We start from the raw sequence: 17,659 nt of genomic DNA, 5'->3' as shown, positions 1-17,659 counted from the left end.
CTTCCACTTCGCATGCTCTGGAGCCGCTGCCAAGCAACGCAGATCAGTGATGGAAATGAAGACTTCTCCAACTCAGCCATCTTGGTTGGGAAAAAAAACAAACAAAAAAAACCTCTTGTATCATAGTACAGCTGATGTCAGAGCAAGCTCTTTTCTGAAAAAAAATGGCACACGCACATGATTCTTTGTCCAAGTGTCCTATACACTTTGCAGCTCATATCCTTCCTTTTTTTCGCATCTACTGAATTTACATGTCTGTCTTCCTCAGACAATCTGACGCCAAAGTCCAGAGGCAGCCTCCTCAGGGTGACAGGAGGTTAGGAGGTCCTCCCCCAAAGGGTTTTCTCAGGAATCTGAATGTTCTACTGAAATGCATCCTCTTAGCAATAAGTAATAATGACAGAAAACAAGCAAAAGATCAAGTATTCTAACTTAAAATACACCACAAGGACAACCAAAGTGGGAGCTCCAAGTCTGCATATAATATCCTAGCATTATGCATTCCACTGCACCTCAGAGCATCAAAATAGTTTAGAACAGAAGTGACAAACTCTTTTTTTTTTTTTAATCTAGGGTCACATTGTTATTATAATTTTTTTCAAAGGACCCAAAATGATTGCGAATCAAATAAACTTGATGTGTGTTTGTCACACTCTTAGCTAGTTTTGAAATCAGAGGCTGGCAAAAACTGTTCAAAAGAATGATTGGGAAGAAAAAAAAGTTAAGGACAACTTGCAAGTTTGGTATTTTAGCCAGAAACTTGAAGTTAAATCAGCATTTGGCTTGCCACATCAAATGAAGTAGTGGACCGAATTTGGCCCCGGGCCTTGAGTTTGACACTTTTGGTTGAGACTGGGAATTTTTTATTTACATCGCTTCGTTTCAGCTTTTCTATACTGTGAGCAGTCTGTAAGTGACGCGGTGATTCCTTTTCCTCGCGACGCAACTCGGGTTGGCTCATGCCATGATCCTCTGTTACACACTATCTGTATTCCACCACAGTCATGGTTATGTAAATTTTATCCCTGAGCTTATTGTACTCTGTAGCATAAGTGTATGCACATGTATCATGTCAAGTTGATTCACGTTAGTAGTTGGTCTACTAACTATGCTCACTCATTTTAGTTCATTGACCTTATGAAGGAGACTTTATCCTCAAGTGTGGCAAACAGGTAAAATCATCCTTTATATTTTAAAAGCAGTTAGTGTCAATTATATGTAGATTTTTGGTATTACTCTTGTGATCACCTTGGGTTTTTATCATCAACAAATGAGTACCATCAATTTTGTCCGCATTTGTGAGACACTAAAGTTATTGGAAAATGTGCATGGAATTGCACACCAATTGGCATTGTGTTGCGACATGATTTTCTGTACTGAATACCAGTTGGCTTTTATTCTTGCAATTAGAGGACTGGTTGCATCAGAGCAAAACCAAACAGGGTGAAGTGTAAAACGGCAACACATTCAGCTGCCTCCACGGTAAATGTAAACATAAACATCCATCCATCCATTCATTTTCTGTAGCTGCTTATCCTCAGTATTGTCGCAAGCCTGGTGGTGCCTATCCCAGCTGCTTATGGGCAGTAGGCAGGGGACACCCTGAACTGGTTGCCAGTCAACTGCAGAGCATGCTTAGACAAACAACCATTCATGCATCCAGTCACAACAAATGACAATTTAGAGTGTCCAATTCACCTGCCATGATTGTTTTTGGAATGTGGGAGGAAGCGGGAGTGCCTGGAGAGATCCCGGCTTGGGGAGAACATGCTAATGCCAACCAGGATAAATGTAAACGTGAATCACATTTACAATGACTTGGAATGGAGAACCGCAAAACATGCATTTGTGAAGCAACATGCTGCTAGATGTTTTATTCAGATCTACAGGGCAATAAGATTATTTCCCAGAAATAAAGCACTGAACACTATCACCCAAACCCTCCCCTGCTCACCAAGCAGAACACACATTCAATATTCGCCAAAAGCAACTTTGTGCCAGTTGTGAAGTATGTCTGGATGAAGGACGAACTTTTTTGCTCCCTCCAATCTCAGTCTAGTTGAATTTCTTCATTTGTTAACAGTCAATTGAATAAAATTTAGCCACTAAAAATTGAATAACGGTGTTATCACATGAAGCCAAAGAAAGCCATGGAGGTGACAAAACAGACAGGAAACATTGGGTATTACATTAAATAAAGCTGTCTTTATTTAATCAGCCTTGTATTTCCTATTGCTTTGTTCTGTATTCATTTTTCACATTAACTACTCGGCATAAATCTAACTGAAAGGCATTCGGCGAAAGGACATGAAGTTGTTACTGCGCACAGTGTAATTGTTTTATTATTATGGATCCGAAATGAAATAAATGTTTAATGACTCATATTGTTTTGATTGGTATTTTTTCCATGTGTAAACATAATAAACAAGAAAGGGCAGGCAGATAATAAAGCGTAAATCAATGTCAATGACTTTAAATAATAGAACTTTATTGTCCGATACTGAAACAATGAAGGAGCCGCATTCAAAGAAGCAATCAAACACATACAGTATGATATATATTTTTTTTAATTTAACTTAACTTTCCTGCTAAACAGTTCATGGGGAATTGCGGTTACTTGGTTTCAATAATATTAACCCCATCCACGGAGGCAGTGCAAGCACTTCTACTGTTTTTGCCCGAGGGGAAGAAAGTAGATGTTACTTAAGTCTGCCTCTAGGTTGCAGTGTTGAATTGTGCTTTCCCACGTCACCTGACTGTCCTCTTTTCCATTTAAATTGCCATTGCAGATTATTCAATTGCACCTCAACCAGAAAAATGCTCTCGACAAATTCATGATCCAGTCTGCTGGGCTGTGTTATCAAAGCTAATATAAATAATGAACAGGTTTGCCTCAGTTGAAGAATTCAAACTGTCTGAGGTTGACAGTCATTAAAGATCACCATGAATGGCACAAAATTATGGTCAATTAATTGACAGTTTGGTGGGTTATAATTTTAAAAGCTTGAGGACTTTATTCCACAAAGCATGATACTTTTCAGAGAACAAATGAAGTGACTAAAAGAAACTGCCACAACACAGCTTTTGACTCAAGCTGGAAATGCAAAATTCAACAATTCACTGGCCTGGGTCGATTAGAGTAGAATATTTATTGGAGTTAGGCTTCAATCACGACAAAGCTCAAATTCTCATTCATTAGTTTATTAACTAAAGATTTAATTAGGTGAATGAGCACAATTTGATGAGCTCCATAATATGGGACATATCAGACATTTTCAAGATCACCATGCTCAGTTTTATTTTGTGCTTAAAAATGATGAACAATATGTTCCCTACTGTGACTGCAGTTTGTGGTGGAGAAATGTTTAATACCTGTCCTGTATTTTATTTACCAAGCCACCACAAGGAACTAAAACATTAATCATAATATGAAGAATTATACAGTTTAAATTGAACGCGTACCACAAGGATTCGTTGCTTTAATGCAAAACCTGCAGCAATAGAAATGTGTAAATGTTTATGAAAGTTCTAAAGACGTCTTGTGTATTTCTTCACCTACAACAAGTATGCAAATGTGAAAGTATATCTGAATCCAATTCACTTGTGGTGAGGAAGTTCTTTAGTTTTGTCTTTTAATTTTGACACGATTCCTCAGATGGCTCGACAGAATGGCAAGGCAAACGCAAGAAAGAATGCGAATTCCATCCCAAACTGATGACATTCCGTCCCGCCACCCCCAATCTACAAACAGAAATTCAAACCCTCTCCACTTCTTCACCCCCTCCTCTATCCATTCCTCTCATTGTCCAGCCTCATTCATTTTTCATTTTTAAGTCATTTCATTTCAGATGCATTCATTTCCAATATATTTATGTATGAGCCTTCCTGATTCTCCCCCACGCTACCCCTCCCCCAGTTTAAAAAAAATCTCTCTTCCTTCTTCTTTCTTTCTCCATCCTCACCTCTTCCCGTGGCTTCATCCTTGCCTTCCCCTATCACCACCCCCTGCCCCAGTCCATCCCATTACAGTAATCCATCACTTCTCCATCAGCCGCCATGCAAACAGGCCTCCTGGTTACCATAGAAACCACTTCCCAGCCTAGCACTGCATTGCCCCTCTCTGATTGGTTGGCAAAGGATTGGCAGTCTCAGTCTGTCTGTGAGATGTGGTAATTGGCTGGTAAGTCACACGGCAGACACACAAACACATGCATGTATGCACACACACGCACACACACGCACACAAATATTTTCATAGTTATCAAAGGGAAACTGAGGTCAGCATGATGAAGCTGAAGATGGTGGCTCTAGGCTCTATGTGTGTGCGTGTGCGTGCGTGTGTGTGCGTGTGTGTGTCTGTGTGTAGGCACGTGAATGTGCTGCATTCACTCAGACTGAGGTTTTCTAAGGTTTTGAAGATGGTGGTGACTGGGGGGTTTGGGCTTGGAAGGTTTTGCAAAGGTTGGAGTACTGCCAAATATTGAATTCGGGAAGTATTTAAACATGCTTTCAAAGCCCATTTTATATTTAAAACACCTATGTTCCCTCAAGGAAGCAGTTTGGTGTCTGGCTTGCAGAAGGAGGCAGGGATGGCAAAATGGAATGGTTGATCAGCTCAGCTATACCCTGCTGCTGTGGCTCAGTCGGGTCTGGTCAACACAGGCACTGTGATGAATGTCTCGGCTGCAGGAGTACATCACAAAGAGCAAAAAGTGGACCTGCCCTGAATAGCAAAGTGTTCTTGCTCCCTTCTGCAGTGGTTTCAGAAGACAATTGCAGATGCCGAAGTAGCCCGTTTTTTCAGATTTCAAGGCAGCCAAAGACAGAAACAATTCGGTGCATATATTGGAAAATGTTGTTTCTTGACCATTTTAATGGTTACTCAGCTACATTGGGAGAATGCAGGAAAGAGATGGCAATGTCCACCCATCCGTTTTCTATAGGCCCGCTACCATAAATGTGACACATGTTCCAAGAGAAAAATGCTGGCATTTTATAACCCTATTTTTAAGCCTATTCCTTTTGTTGCCCTCAATCATAGGAAGAAAATGCGGTAAGCGCATTTCCCCTGACTGAATAACTTGCATTAATATATGCTCCAAAAACCCACATTCATTCAATTCAAATGGACAAACGGGCAACGAAAACATTGATTTTCAATCTCATCATTTTAATGAGAAAAAAAAACTGAGTCAAGGGAAGAAAAAAAGGAAACTGTTGAATTTACAAACAGTGATTGCAGTGATGAGAGCATGAGAATAAAAAGCGTGTAAGAAGATTTCATCCTCTTCTCAAGGTAGAAAATACAAATTAAAACTTTTTTTTTTATCCAGGGTTATTTACAGATGACAATCAGATTGAGGAAAAAGATACAAAAATGATAAGTGCACACGCACAAACGTACCTACAATTATCTTCTTTTTTTTGGTGGGGAAATTTAAAAGTGCAAGCAAAATCACACACTGGGAATTTACAACAGAAGCCAAGGGATTCTTACCTTGCAAAGCCACATTTTTAAACTAGGGTTCAATTTACAACATGATGCCATTCTCACAAAATGGCTGCCATATCCTTCTCACATAGTACAATCAAACATGAGTCCACCATTAAGTGCCAGGAAAGCTTTTCATTTTAAAGGCTTTTCAGAAACCATCAGCTTCATCCATTCAAAAACGCAAACATTCTAACCCTCCATCAAACAATCAGTCTGCTATTTCCACTCAAATCAAGATTTCTCTCTCACACATACACACCCACACACGGCTGCTTAGTGGATAGATATAACCAGGACATTGTGGAAGCCTGTTATCAGACTTCAGTGGAATTTCAAACAAAAGTATAATTAGCATGCTAAAACAGTGAAAAAATTCTGCTAGTGTGCCCTTACTCTTTTTTCCAAATGATAAAACATTGTTTTATGGCCACGTTGTTTTCTGGTAAGGTTTGTTTTCAAATTGTTTAAGCACATGTAAACATACAAGTTTTTTGAAGGGTTTGTCACCGGAAATGACCAAAATTTAGCACATGACCTTTTTGTACCGCTGCCTGCTAATTTCACTTCAGCCCATGGATGTGCATTTGCCAACATTTCAGGGCTTTGAGAGAGCAAATGGACCGAGAAAGGGGAAGAGACCAAAGAATGCAACATATAATAAAAGCTATATAATTTTGTTTCTGTTTGTTATGATCTAAACCATCACTGGCCACCAAATGTGAAATTGGAAACATTTCAGTTGACACCTGTGTTGTTATGGACCATAAAGGTTTGTGTCGTTACATTGTGTTTTCATGTTGAAAGTGATAATATGTGTGTGACGTGATTGGCAGCCTCGTGCCGATTTGATTCACCAGTCGGTGGGACGGGGAGAGTAATTAGGAGAATTGTGTCAAAATCAGTCACACAAATACACCATTTTCACATTTTTCAGAGCCTCAAATATTTCTGCGATTTTCACACATTTTTATGATCCACAAACGTATTTGTGATTTTCAGATCCACAAACATATTTACGATAATTCACAAGTTTCTCAGATCTGCAAATATATCTGCAATTTTCATGTGTTTGTTGTGTATGCTGGGTTAGGGTTAGGGTTAGGGTTATAGGGAGAATATTTAAGGACCTGCATGTGCGAATAATCTTCCAAAAGCCTGATGTTTGTTTAAAAAATGAAAGTGCATGCCAACCAATCCACAAATGCCCATTCAAAATCTCACAAGGAAAATTGAGAATTTAAAATGGTCAAGTCATGATAAATGCATACAGAGTTGTTATTGTTACTACACCATGACTTACACGTGAAAACTGTGGATATATTTGTGAATCTGAAAAACATTTGTCAAATCATATGTGTAACGGTGTAGTCAGTCTCGATGCCTAATTGTACAGCTATGTATCTAAGTCATCTTTTCAGTCTTCATTTGTGTGTAGCACAAGCAGTCTATTTTGAGGTATAGTGTCACATGTGTCTGTTGTTTTGTGCTTCTATTCTCACAATCATGGGCACTCGGTGCATATGTTTGAAACCAAACCTTGTTGGAGAATTACTTTTACCCAACTTCCAAGTGTCAACTTCAGTGTTGGACCTATTCACAGTGGCAATTGTGCAAAAGGGTTGTATCATATGTCAACAAAAAAAGCCATTGCTCTGAAGGAGTATACAGTACGGGGCAATTTTCTCCTTTGTCCTTTTTTTATCCAGAGCAGTCATTTTGTCAAAGTAAAACTAGGCCAGATGCTGGAAAATGCAAATAATACAAAACCAAACTTGATTAAGGAGCAGACAGGATTTCATTTTCACTGTTTGGGTTTGTGTGGCACTAATGCATATTTCAGCCCCTCCAGAAAGATAATGGCACTGTCAGGTGGTTCTTCACCTCCCATAAACCCGGAAAAAAACTCACTAATGAACAGACGCACAAACAAAACATGAATACGGTAGCATTGTTCATTATTTGTTGATTTTAGGGTTAGAGTTTGACTTTGGCGGAGGTGTACTGTAGTGAATGATGTTTTAGTCCTGCATAGGAGTACAGCATTGCTGGAAGAAGAAAAACACACACACACACACACACACACACATACAAACACACAATGGGTTAAGATTTGCACAGGACTTTTCAGAAAAGCTTAAATTCCCCAAATTTTTGTACCAATGCATCCTTATTAAAATCATTTTCCTGATGCAGATGATGATTATGATGATGATGAAGCAGCTTTAATGAAACATTGTATTTTCTGTTTGAGTGACAAATATGTACATGCTGGTTTTAGTGGTTTATTGTGCGGAGAGAGAGACAGCGAGAGAGAGAGAGGGACTAAGAGAGCGAGAGAGAGAGAGAGAGAGAGCGAGAGAGAAAGTCTAATGAGGCTTCGCATGAGGCTTCACAGGAACTTTGATCGCCACACCCACAGATGTGTATGTTATGCTACTACTGTACATGTGTCAATCATGCAAATGACTGTGACACATAGGCAAATATATTTAGATGCAACTACAGCTGATCTTTATGAGCTTGACTTATAGTTGTTGTTAGTTAAATCAAACACTTGATCTGGAAATGCCATTATTTCGAGAAAACCGACAAATAGAAAGCAAAATCGCTGCTGATTCCATTCCTTTGAGCTCCTGATTATTGAGGGTGTTATAACAAAGACACGGAAAATGAAAGAATGACAGAGGAGTGAGACTTCACCAAAACAAACTAAAATTACACATGAACTGCATCACCCAAGAATTGGTGCTGTGAAATACCTGGTAGATAATGTGTCACAGTGAGAACTCCAAGACTCAGTCATTTGAATTTGGTTTTTCACATACTTGAGCAATAACTTGTGACATTTCCTGTTTACAACAATTACTTGGTCTCACCTGCATTACTGCCGGAATGCTTGAACAGGAAAATCTTGGTTTTCCTCACATTCAAATGGTATACCCCGACTCAACTGCCACCGCCTCTCGTAAAGTAGCTCCGGTTAAGCGTGGAGCCAGCTACAACTACTGCACTGCTCGGATGCACACCCACGCACGAACATACATAGTTTAAAACACGCCTAATTTGGCCAAAACAGCTCTTATCACAAAGACATTATTGCGATTTAAGTGTGCTTTCTTCTCAAGTTCAGTTATAAACACTTCCCAAACATTCAGAATAACGCCATGCAAAAGAAACGTAATAACAACAAATAAAAATGGATCATTAAAAAAGGCCAGACAAACAGTGTTATCCACACAACAATCCTACATTCTCAACCCACTGACAATATGCAAGCATGTGGTGATGTGTTGGCTTCACAGTCAGTGTCTCACTGTAGTGGAACGTTTTTGGAGACTTCCTAAGCCTAAAGAGCCATTTTCCCACGCCCAAATAGTCGTTTGATCAGAGACCGCTGATTCGGGATCCACTCTCTGCTTCCACATCTCAACAAGAACTGGACACTGTAAGTTTTCATAATCCATTCTGAAATCATTTACGGCGACCCCATACAGGGTGCTTTGAGCTCCACATTAGATGTTCAATTGTCTTCAAGAGCGTATTTAGAATGAGTCTGAATTCTGTACAATTATTGGAAACTGCTCGGGGCTGCAAGATCTTCCAGAAGTAGTTCATTGCGTCAGCCTTAAAAGTTGTTTTTTCCAAAGTTGATATGAGTGAAAGAAACTGCCCCGTTGTTATATCGGGTCTTCCAAGCTGCGTACTCTGCTTTCCGTCTTGTTAATTCTCACTCACTACTTGAATGAGTTGCAGCCAAAGATCATTAGGGCTCTTCTGAGGACCCTTAAGTGGACTCCAGTGGAGTAGTATTCTTCCAAAGTGCCCTTGGCAGACTGGAGTGTATGTCTAGTGAGCAAACCTATTGCCAGTGGATGAATTTTGCTGCATCAGAGTAGAAAAGCGTGTGTCCGTATACGTAGGTGTTTTTCTTTGTTTTTGTATGTTAGGGCTTGTGTCATCCACTCAAATGGTTGCCGGACGTTGCAGTGTAACTCTCCTCAGAAGATGTTCAAATGAAGTTGCTTGGTCCTGTGCTGAGTCAAAGGGTCGCAAGGTCGGAATGTGGAGCGGCATCGGCACTCTTCGCGAGGGCAGCCGAGGCACAGACAGACAGGGGGCGACAAAGGGAACGCTTGGGATGGGATGTAGGGTCGAGTGGACGAGGCACGCATAGCTAGCTCTCCAGATTAATTGAGGGTGATATAGGCTGAGGCCTTTTCCTTCAGTTGTCTCAAACACAGATGACAGCTCCAGCTTCCTGAAACACACACACACACACAATTCACACAAATTGTGAGTTCAATCACTGCGTATTGTAAAGGCTTTTAGATTAATCCTTCATCTCAGAGTGTTAAGTAATGCTGTAAATGAAAGCTTGAAGACAGAGCATCACATTTGGTTAGCGGATGGAAGGGATTTGACAAGTAGGTTAGTATGGTTTTGGAATTTCTGACATTAATTAAGAATCCGAAATGCTGCATACGTGTCAATACAGTGAGAGTTCATGAATGTTTGCTGAACTGCGCATAGTAAAACAAATAGAAGATGTGTGGCCGAAACATGGCAGACAGTGTGTTGCACTAAAGTGATGCCATCGCCATGGAAACAGACAAGTGTATGTTACTTATTTCCATGACAACATTCAAGCCTAGGAATGTGCACTAGAATGCGCCCACTAACATTCAGTAGTGTATGAACATAAACTACAACTCGTCAATATTAGAAACATCTCACCGTATGTACTATGCTTTTTCTAGCTTTGCTTAGCAAAGATATTACATACCTTCTGGAGGTTCGGACATAGGAGGGCTCAGACAGTACATGTGGTAACCTCTGTCACAATCATCACAAAACAACAGCTGATCCTGCAACACAAAAATAAAAGCTCAATTCAACTGACAACCCAGAGGACACTATTTTTGTAGACAGCGCACCTGCGCTGTGGCGCAAATGTCGGTGAGTTCTGATTTTCCTATCATCGTAAGGCTTGCTGCGCGTGTTTGCCAATTTGGTGGACAGACGGCTCTCCGCCAAGCTGGGCGGTTCGGCACAGCTGAAGGAGTGTCTTGGAGATGCACCTGGCGGAGTGACAATTTGGTGGAAGAAAGTGGATCTAAACCTGCTCGGACCACACCTAACACCAGCGCAGCGTTGACCACTGGTCTAATGTGAAGCATTCCATACATAAATATGTAAACAGCAGGCATCAAACCATCTTTATCAATGTATTATATTCCTGCAATCATCCCACTGAGTGACATAGCTGTTGGGGTGGTCACACTGATGATCGTGGGTGAGTGGTGACCTCCAAGTGCTTAATTTATTTCATGTTCTTCCGCCATGTGCATAACTAAGATGCCACTTTTTAAGGGAATGAGGGTCTTTATTGGCTAGGATTGAAGTCATCTGTGACCACTCCCACAGTGGTGCATCCCTCCCTCTCATAGATCTGCCAGCCCGTTCTCACTTGCTTAATTCGAACACCGGGTCAAGCCCATCTCGAGCGGGATTTAAGCCGCTCATTTAAGACTGCTGTGTTTGTCATATTCTGTACAGCAATTTGGGTATTACCTGTTAAAAACTGATGTGTGATAAACATGATATATAATAATTGTACTAATCGGAAATACAGTATCATCTTTCAGTCAGCGCTTTTCTGCTGACGAGTTTAAATGCCAGCAATAAACTGATGTGAAAAACCTGTGTTTGTATGTTTACAGCCACACGTGTGCATGAGGAACATGGACTGAGATGGTCTGTTATAAATGGAGTTGGGACAATGCTGTACAAAATGCTGTCTATGTAATTACTGTAGATAAAGCTTTGCTGGTTTCATTCTGCACTCATAAAGTGATGTGTTCAGCAGGAGCGCACAAAAGCAGGCCTTGCTATTTGCACATGTGCACAAAGCAGGTGCAGTGGCAATCCTGTTGCTAGGCAAACGTTTCATTTGAAACCAATTACAGTGCTTACATTTTTGTGACATTTTCCAGTAATTTCCTATTGAGTGAAATCTTACGTCATTCTCAGAGGTGCCACACAGGCTGCAGGACTTGCACTCGATGCACTGCCAGCGATAAGTCCTCACTGCAGCTGTCATGTTCACTGTGAACTGCAGACAGGACGGGTGGCCTGGGTGCGCCACATGCACACAAACGCCCACACACACACACACACACACACACACACACACGGACACACAGCGGCACGCACACGCCCACACAGTTTTCACCACCGCACTCTGTACTTTGAGCTTTGCCAACCATCTATCCATTAATTGGATTATTTATTGAACGTGATTCGTTCATATTTGGGATGCTCAACAGTGTTGAACACCCCATTATATTAAATGGCGGAAATAATTGTGAGAGGGCACATATTTTGCATCGATTTATAATGATTAATTGCTAATTTTGATCAGTTTAATATTTTAAATGATGGTAAAAGTTAAGGATTACCCAAGTATACATACAATTCAGTTTTAATGGTCTTTTTTATTTATCAAAGAGTATTCAAATCAACAATTCCAAGCTACCTGGCCCTGTGAGGGAAAAGAAAACAGTTTCCTCCTTGTTAAAACATGAATTAACTGTTGCTCGTCACGGTTTTGTTTAATTGGAAAGCTGAGTTAATTTTTATTGACCACATCAGAGCATGGGTTACTCCAGGTATGTTCAATTAAAAAAATATCACTCGAACAAAATGTGCCTGACAACACAAAGTCAACCAAAACATCTGTAAAAGGTCTAACAAAATGCCATGAACCAAAGAAATTCAAGAAAAATATGGCAGTCATGCCATTATTGAACTTAAGGATTCCAGCAAAACATGTTGACAGCCAAAGAAAAACATGGAATAATGCCAAACTATCACTTGAGTGTCCATCCAAAAAAATTGACCCACAAAGTAATGACTCATCTGGAAGGTCACAAAGAAACCCAGGACAAGAACTGAAGAACTGCGGGCCTCTGTCGCATCAGTTAAAGTCAGTATTCATGATCCAGCAATTCGGAAGAGTCTGGGCAAAAATGGAATCAATGGCAGAAATCCAAGGTAAGGGCCTCTGCTGACTACAAAGAACATAAGGGCTTGTACTACTTTTGCACAAATACATCTTAATGGCTTTGGGGAGAATGTTCCATGAATTGCTGATGCAAAAGTTGAACTTTTTAAAAGGTGTGTGTCTCGAACAAAGGTGGTCAGTTCATCACTACTGGGACCAGCGTTTTGCCGCCAATGAAAAAGAATGAAATAAAACATTTTTAAAATGACAGACTAAGACGGACGGAACATTAGATTTGGTCTGTTATTTTAATTGGTAGTCGTTATCATCACTACCTGTGTATTAATCGCCACCACCAGTTGGTGACGGTTTGTCACCTCACCCAGTAAAATCTTCAACATTTCTGAGAAGTGTTTAAACTGTATACTTGGGAGCATAGAAACATAGCTACATTCCAACAAGGCTGCAAGGATGCATACATGTATCCAGAAATAACTAGCTGAGTTTTAGTGCATCAGTATGCAGCAATTACAATTAAGAGTGAAAGTGCAACACTTTCTCACCACTGAAAATGGCATGCATGGCTGTAATTTCAATAATTTTGCTGCGTTTCAGTCATGGTTTCATGAAATTAAATGAACACTGTATCAAATCTTGCGCAACACATACACTGTACAGGCCTAAACTAAAAGTGATTTTTAAAATTAGGTATTAAGAGATTTTTTTTTGGTTGCTATTTTGCTTTTTGAATGTGATTTGAATGAATAAATCGCCTACACATAGTTAAGCAAAACATTCTGGGATGCCTTGCTGCGGACAAAGAGGTGATGTCATTCCAGTAACCAATGGACACATTGAAAAGTGACAATCTCTGATTGGCTCTTAGCCAGATAATCTAAATTAGAAAGTAAGAAATAAATAAAAGCATTATCTAGTAAATTGAAGGCAGCAGAACCTTGCTTTTTATTTGTAGTGTATGTGGCAGGTGATATGTATCACGTGAATTTTTTTTTTTAACATAAAACAAAACCGTTTCTGAAAATATGTCTACAAAGAGATAGGTCTGCCTGCCACAATGATGTGTGTCTGCTCCCTAGTAGATGTGATTAGTTTTTGTAGACTAGTGCCTAGACAACACACACTCGAAGTGGTGAATGATAAGGGCGTTCTGTTTCAAATTAATTTGCTTAGTTTGGATGACTGAAGTAAAGACTGTAATATTTAGCTTTTGCTTTGGTTTAAGACCAAGCTGTAGAGAGTACTATTTAATAGTACTATTTCAGGGGTTTCATTATTTTCATATTTTAGTGGGATGACAGCGGTATCATTTTTTTTGGCTGGCGGTGATGACGATGACAGGGGTGTATGGCAGAGCGACGATTGGCTGACAGAGCAACGAACCAACGATTACAAGTTTTGGCTTGAAAAAATGGATGATGGAATGGCAGGGCGGGGTCAAGCGGGGCACTGACAGCTGATGCAGCAGCAAAAAAATCTATAAAATTTCACGCTCTGGCGTCAAAGAAGAAGAAAATCTTGAAGGAAAATGTCCGTCTGAAGCTGAAGCACATGCATCATGACAACGATTGAAAACTCATCAGCAAGTCAACTTCTGAATGGCCTTACAAAACAACTTCAAATAGGTTTTTGGTTGACTTTGTCAAAGTCAAGACTTGAATACATTTGAAAATTTGTGGTTGTCCTTACAACGGTGTTGTTGATTTCTGCATGAGTGGGCCCAAAATATCTTCATTGAAATGTGAAAGACTAAGCTTTATTTCTGTTATTGCTTCTGGGATTGACCGAACTATTTTTTTTATGTTTACTTGGGCAATCTTTATACTTATTTGATTACCTTGAACATTAGAGTGAGGACTGCAAAAGAAATAAGAATTTTCATTTCATAGTACCCTTACTTAGTTACAACTTGCATTTTAGTTGAAATACTCAAATGTGCTTTTGTAAATGTTTGTGTGTGTTATCCATAAAGTCTACGATATTCCAATTTGAAGAACAGGACCATACCAGTGTTTCTGCAAGCTTTAGCCTATTCATTACAAATCACGTACATCATTTTGGTTTTATTTTTTATTTTTAAATAAAAACGAAACATCGAACAATATATACATACATTTACTGTGCATTAAACCGAATAATAATACAGCAAACCTGTCATATGAAATCTGTGCATTTTGAAATAATTAAATAATTACAATGTTCGCCTTTTTTTTTTTATATATATTCACCACCCAAGACACAATGGGACTGATAAGGTAATAAATGGTACATGTAAAGACAACAGCATACTTGATTACTATGCACAGTGTAAATTCATGTCATGTCATCATTGAATAAGAAAAACAAATGAACAAAAAAACTTTAATGGTTTATGGAAAATGCCTGCAAATAACAACATGATTGTAAATATTTTTCTTTTTTTTACACAAGGCAAAATCAAAGATATTGATTTTACAAAACAAAAAAAACAACACTATGATCACTACAGGAATGTTGCGTTTTAATTCTGAGCAAGTATCACGTTTATTTATAAGTTACGTAGGATTCTTCTGCATTTATTTATTTACTTGTTTATTTATTTTAATCTTATCCCCTTGTTGTATGAATTTATAAAAATATGTTAAGAACAAACAAAACAAATGAATGTTGGAATGTGGGGTAGAAAACACAGTCCATCTTGTTCCTATTACTGAGATGACTCATTATTATATACAATATGCTAGCGCTCAAAAATAAAAAAAAACAAACATAAAAAAAAACAATGCAATTGGATAGTACAAAGAATGAAAACACATGATTTCAGGAAGAAGTTGGGTCTCAATTTCATCCATTTATTCCAGTCATGTCCACTACCATTTTGACCTCTGGGACGTCATCAGATAGTGTGTTTTGTTGACATGGCCGGAATAAATTAGTGAAAAAGAGATAAGACCCTTCTATCGCCAAAGATCTCTTTTTCGGCTCCCTGCTCACCTTTGCTTTTGGTTTATCATCATATAGTCATATACATTCAGCACTGACAATGTTTGTATTTATTTAAGAGGTCCTCTTGGTGAGAAAAGCCTATAGTTGTTTCTTAAAGCAAATGTCTTGATTGTGTGAAATGATGTGAAATTCTAAAGCGTTGGGAGCATTATAATTGAGTTACATGCATAATCAGCAAGTTTGAATTGCATTTACAAATATGATTTTTGCGCTATTTCAATATATCACATTAAGGATGTTTTAACGCTACTTGGTTTTATTCTTTACAGTGATTGCTTCGCATGGTATCGCTTATGTTTCTTAATAGGAAACCCCCGGCTTTCACTGGACTTAATTTTTTAACATCTCCTTGAAATCTCAGATTTGTCCATTCAATGTGGTGAAGAACATAAAATGAGGCCCATATTGTGTGAGGTGGATTAGTTGCGTCGTCGCATTGCCATATCGTTCTGCTGTACATGATAGGCAGAAGATGGGCTTAAAAAAACATTGGTATGGTCCGTCCTTTTAAGTTTTGGGAGTCTACTATATAATGAAGACTGTATGACATTTCCGGAGGGCATTTCACTGTGCATCAACAGAGGACCGCCTTGGTCCTTCCGAACATCCCCTTCATCTTTGCCCTACCTGAGCGTCCACAGTCCGCACAGGAAATAAGGTCCTCAGGACAGCCGGTCTTCTTTGAGCCTCCAAGGCAAAAGTCGCAGTATCCGTTGGCGATGACTGAGCCATCTGCTGCTTTCTTGGCTGTCGCGAACACAAAGAAGAAACGGCAGATTAGTAAGCAGTCCGCACAGGAAATAATTGCTGCATGCTTGACGAGGACTATACTGTAAATTCAAATTCTATGTTCTTCAACATTGAACAAGCGAGCTCAATGTCACGTTCTTGACAGCACAAGGGGAAAAAAAAACATAAAAGTAATCACATAACAAAATGACTGAGATGAAAAAATATACATAGTTTTCTGACAGCAATGTGTCAAAGTTAAAACATATACTTCTGAAGCATAAAATACACTCAGCTGGAGATATTTATTTTACTTTTCCATCTGTTTGCTTTGGCAAGGACTGCACCTGGTTCATCAAATGCTTGGTTCCGCCTAGAGGGATGCTGAGGATGTGCTTGGAGGGATTGTGGCTCAAGGCCCTGTGTGTGTGTGCATGTGATTGTGTGTGTTTGAGAGAGAGAGAGAAAAGAAAGAGAGAGAGAGAGCAAGAGAGAGAGAGACTGAGAGAGAAAGAGAAGGAGAGACAAAGACGGAGAGTTGAAGACTGCTAGGAACTGCATGCCAGGGAGTTTCTGCAAATGATGCAGCCTCAAAGTAATTACCCCCCCCCCCCCCCCCCCCCACACACACACACACACACGCACAAAAACACAAAAACAACCAAAAAGCTGCACATGTGTGAGAGATTTAAATCACAATATTTTAAGGTAAATTTAAGGAGACTGTTTGTGTGTTTGTCTCTGACGGTGCAGCAACAACATGAATTCCATTTCTACTGAGAGAGTCTGAATCTGAATGTAGTTTTCTATCTCTACTGTAGATGTACCCAGTGAATAACTGCTGACCAGTCTGGCATGTTGTCTTCCTTTGTTTTGCCTAGAAAAAAAAAAAAAAGCTTCAACCCCCCCACGGCCCTGACCAGGATAAGCTGTATAGTCAATGAAATGGAAGAATGCTGCGAGTGAATACGTGGAGATGGAGTAAAGAAACATGTAATAAATAGCATCTAACAACTTGATAAAATAATTAATGAATATGTGTAATAAGCAAATTTCAATGTATTTATTCTGGGTTGTGATAAAATTCCTTAGAGTATATCAGTTAATCCATCCATCCATCCAAACATCACACCTCTTGACAGTTTAACATTATCAGCATTTGTCACATAGCACATACTGAATAGACAAACATTCTCACTCGTATTCACACTTTTAGGCAATTCAGACTAATCAGAAATCTACCATAATGGTATTTATTTTTCAATAAACTGGTGAGCAGAATACCGTTTACCTGCACACGCACAGGGGCCATGTAAAGTCAGCACAGAAAAGCCACTGCGCTTTTCACTTGAATATTTTAACACATCATGGAACCATACAGTTGTAAAGGTAAAATTGAATACATAACAATGTACTTAAATGTAAGAATA

The 17,659-nt window shown here is 39.3% G+C and overlaps 1 protein-coding gene across 5 annotated transcripts in view; it reads right to left on the bottom strand.

Annotated features, from left to right (window-relative positions):
* Window positions 1-5,149: 5,149 nt before the first annotated feature.
* Window positions 5,150-17,659, bottom strand: part of dpf1 (double PHD fingers 1) — a 45,981-nt gene continuing 33,471 nt past the window's right edge. For 4 of the 5 annotated variants that reach the window (XM_088427601.1, XM_088427603.1, XM_088427605.1 and 1 more), the window contains exons 9-13: window positions 16,128-16,247; window positions 11,514-11,626; window positions 10,429-10,572; window positions 10,278-10,359; window positions 5,150-9,752 (exon numbers count right to left, since the gene is read on the bottom strand). In XM_088427601.1, the coding sequence (XP_088283727.1) occupies window positions 9,682-9,752; window positions 10,278-10,359; window positions 10,429-10,572; window positions 11,514-11,626; window positions 16,128-16,247 (530 nt within the window). In that variant the 3' untranslated portion in view covers window positions 5,150-9,681. The remainder of the gene's footprint in view (window positions 9,753-10,277; window positions 10,360-10,428; window positions 10,573-11,513; window positions 11,627-16,127; window positions 16,248-17,659) is intronic. The other variant, XM_088427604.1, reaches the window with a different exon arrangement.

The sequence above is a fragment of the Hippichthys cyanospilos genome, chromosome 11 (assembly GCF_059441005.1).
Source record: "Hippichthys cyanospilos isolate Australia breed blue-spotted pipefish chromosome 11, RoL_Hcya_1.0, whole genome shotgun sequence".
NCBI lineage: Eukaryota > Metazoa > Chordata > Actinopteri > Syngnathiformes > Syngnathidae > Hippichthys > Hippichthys cyanospilos.
This window is presented reverse-complemented; position numbering and strand designations above follow the sequence as displayed.